The sequence below is a fragment of the Triticum aestivum genome, chromosome 2A (genome assembly GCF_018294505.1).
Source record: "Triticum aestivum cultivar Chinese Spring chromosome 2A, IWGSC CS RefSeq v2.1, whole genome shotgun sequence".
Classification (NCBI taxonomy): Eukaryota; Viridiplantae; Streptophyta; class Magnoliopsida; order Poales; family Poaceae; genus Triticum; species Triticum aestivum.
The window spans coordinates 776,841,268-776,843,727 of record NC_057797.1 but is presented as its reverse complement, the minus strand read 5'-3'; the positions used below and the strand labels follow the sequence as shown (position 1 = coordinate 776,843,727).

Genomic DNA, 2,460 nt, shown 5'->3' with positions numbered 1-2,460 from the left:
GCGCCCAAGATGTGGCACGTGCCGGCAGCTGAGAGGACGTCAAGTGGCACGCTCTCAGCCCCACCACAAGTGATCGTTGCGAGACTCTTGAAGAAGCGCTTGTTAACTAGTTTCTTCCTATTGGATTCGCAGCGACCACCATTGTTTTTCTTTTTTTTTGCATATTAATATACACAATAACGGGCGCCTGCAACGTCACATAGAATTTGCCCATGGTAGTACTTTTTTGGATCTTAAACCTGGGCCATTTCTAGTCTGATTTTACAAGGAGGCTACAAAATTGACTTTCCCCGGTTATTGGGGTCCAATCAAAAATATCTGTCTACCTCAAAAAAAATTATGTAGGGATGATTATTATTTTCTTTATAAAAGAAAACCAATTATTTTTTTAGACGGAACTCTCGAAAATCAAAGGATCTAGCGGTTAGCTGGAAACTAATCCACGCCGCAAAAATTAAAAATGGAAACTAATCATTCTTTTGGCAATTTGGCAACAAATCCTGGAAAGAAATAATCAGGTGAGTATTCCTGCCCGCCTCAGGATTGATTAGTGCATGCTATATATGTGTGCAATCTTAATTAATATGCCATACTAGTACTAAATATTTATATGATGATCTGGCAATAATCCTTAATTTTGGCATGCAGTTAGGAAACTACTCATGCATGGAAACAAATAATCTTCTGGTGTGTGTTGTCCTGCCTAACCGATTAATTAGTGCATGCATGCTGAAGTATATATATCTACGCTCATAATTTGCCATACATACAGGCATGAATGCTGCCAAGCCCTAGCGATTGATTTGATACGATTGAAGTCTATATAAATGAACAATCTACTCGTTCACCTCGATCTACAATCCATGACCACCACCACCATCACCAATTCGATGACAACGACGACCAGCCAGCAGAGACAAGCCATGGCGACCTGCAGCCAGCTCCTCCTCGCGCTCGTCGTCGTTGCCGCCGCCGTTGATTGCATGGCGGCGTTTGATCAGGATCACACGCCGTTCAAGCCAATCCCGGACCTGTCCGTCCCGCGCATCCAGGAGCTCGGCCGATGGGCCGTGCAGCAGCACAATGATCAGACGGGCGACCGCCTGACGTTCACCAGAGTGAACGGCGGGCAGTTCCAGATTGTGGCGCCGGCGCTCAACTACCTGCTTGCCATTGACGCGACGAACGTCGACGGCACGGCCAGCACGCACTCCGCCCTGATCTTCGTGCAGTACTGGACCAACACGCAACGGCTCGACTCTTTCAACTGATCTATCCAGTGACATATGTACCGATCGCGCGAGGGAGGGCCTGCTGATTGTATTGTCTTGACGATGCAATAAAAACGATCGATTTCCAGTTTTGAATTTATACGTATTTGTTTCTACATCACAGGCATTAACTTTCTTTGTGCAAGTATGCATGCTTTCTTTTGGATAAAGTATATGCTTGTTTTCATATCACGAAATAGCACATAGTATTGAACCCGTACAAGCACACACTAAAAGCATGGTTAATAATATAGCCATGAGCCTGCTGTATGGAGTTGCCATAGAAAACTAGCTGGGTTTTCCTCCTCTCGGGCGATCTAGGTTACCCGTGAGTTCTCCCCGTCGACGGCAGGCCCCAGGTGATCCGCTAATTAGTCTGGATGGCGCCCCCCTCGGATGCCCGCTCTGCCACGAGCGGCGGTGGCGGGTCCGCATCTGCCGCCAAGTCCGTTCTGGAGGGCGGAGTTCGAGGACATTGTGATTGACGAGGAAGACCCATAACTCCAGGAAAGTACTCGATGGCTTGCCCTAGCTAGGGTTCATACTGAGAAAACCTTTAGTCAATCGACATTTTACAAGGACATGAGAGCTGCGTGGAATCCGATGCAGCGGGCAAGATTCCGTCCGGTCGGCCCCAATCGGTTCGTCGTGCAGGCATCGTGCTTGGGGGATTGGGATCGAATTATGCTACAGGGACCGTGGTTGTTTCGCAACTGGGCAGTGTTACTATGCCCATATGATGGTTTTACTAAAACAGAGGAGGTTAGCATTGTTCATATGCCTGTTTGGCTGCAAATCCATAAGCTTCCAGATGTTTACTGCAAGAAGAACATTTTGAAGGGTGCAGTAGAGATCATGGAGATGCGCTTGGATGGTAATATCAGGGGAGACTATGTAAGAGTCAGGGTTAACCATGACATCAGAATGCCCCTGACGAAATCTGTGAGTATTGTCCGTGGTAGAGAATGCCATGTTTACCTTGTTCGATATGAAAAGTTGGCGAGATTTTGCAGAATGTGTGGCCTTGTAGGCCATGAATTCAAGGAGTGCGGAATGGGTATACACGAGGAGAAGGATATGAAGTTTGGCGTGTGGCTGTACGCGGGCGCACCCAACAAACCTAGAGGGGACTCTCAGTCAGCAGAGGAACATACGGCCGATCGTTCCAGGAATGTGCATGTTAAATCTC

The 2,460-nt window shown here is 47.4% G+C and overlaps 1 protein-coding gene across 1 annotated transcript; it reads left to right on the top strand.

Moving 5' to 3' along the window:
* Positions 1 to 853: 853 nt before the first annotated feature.
* Positions 854 to 1,298, top strand: LOC123186677 (cysteine proteinase inhibitor 8-like). The gene has a single exon (XM_044598393.1). The coding sequence runs from the start codon at positions 864 to 866 to the stop codon at positions 1,269 to 1,271; it is 408 nt and encodes a 135-aa protein (XP_044454328.1). The 5' UTR covers positions 854 to 863; the 3' UTR covers positions 1,272 to 1,298.
* Positions 1,299 to 2,460: the final 1,162 nt, after the last annotated feature.

Bases quoted from the DNA above. Each gene is read 5' to 3' on its own strand.
- LOC123186677 (XM_044598393.1), top strand. From the start codon at position 864: ATGACCACCACCACCATCACCAATTCGATGACAACGACGACCAGCCAG.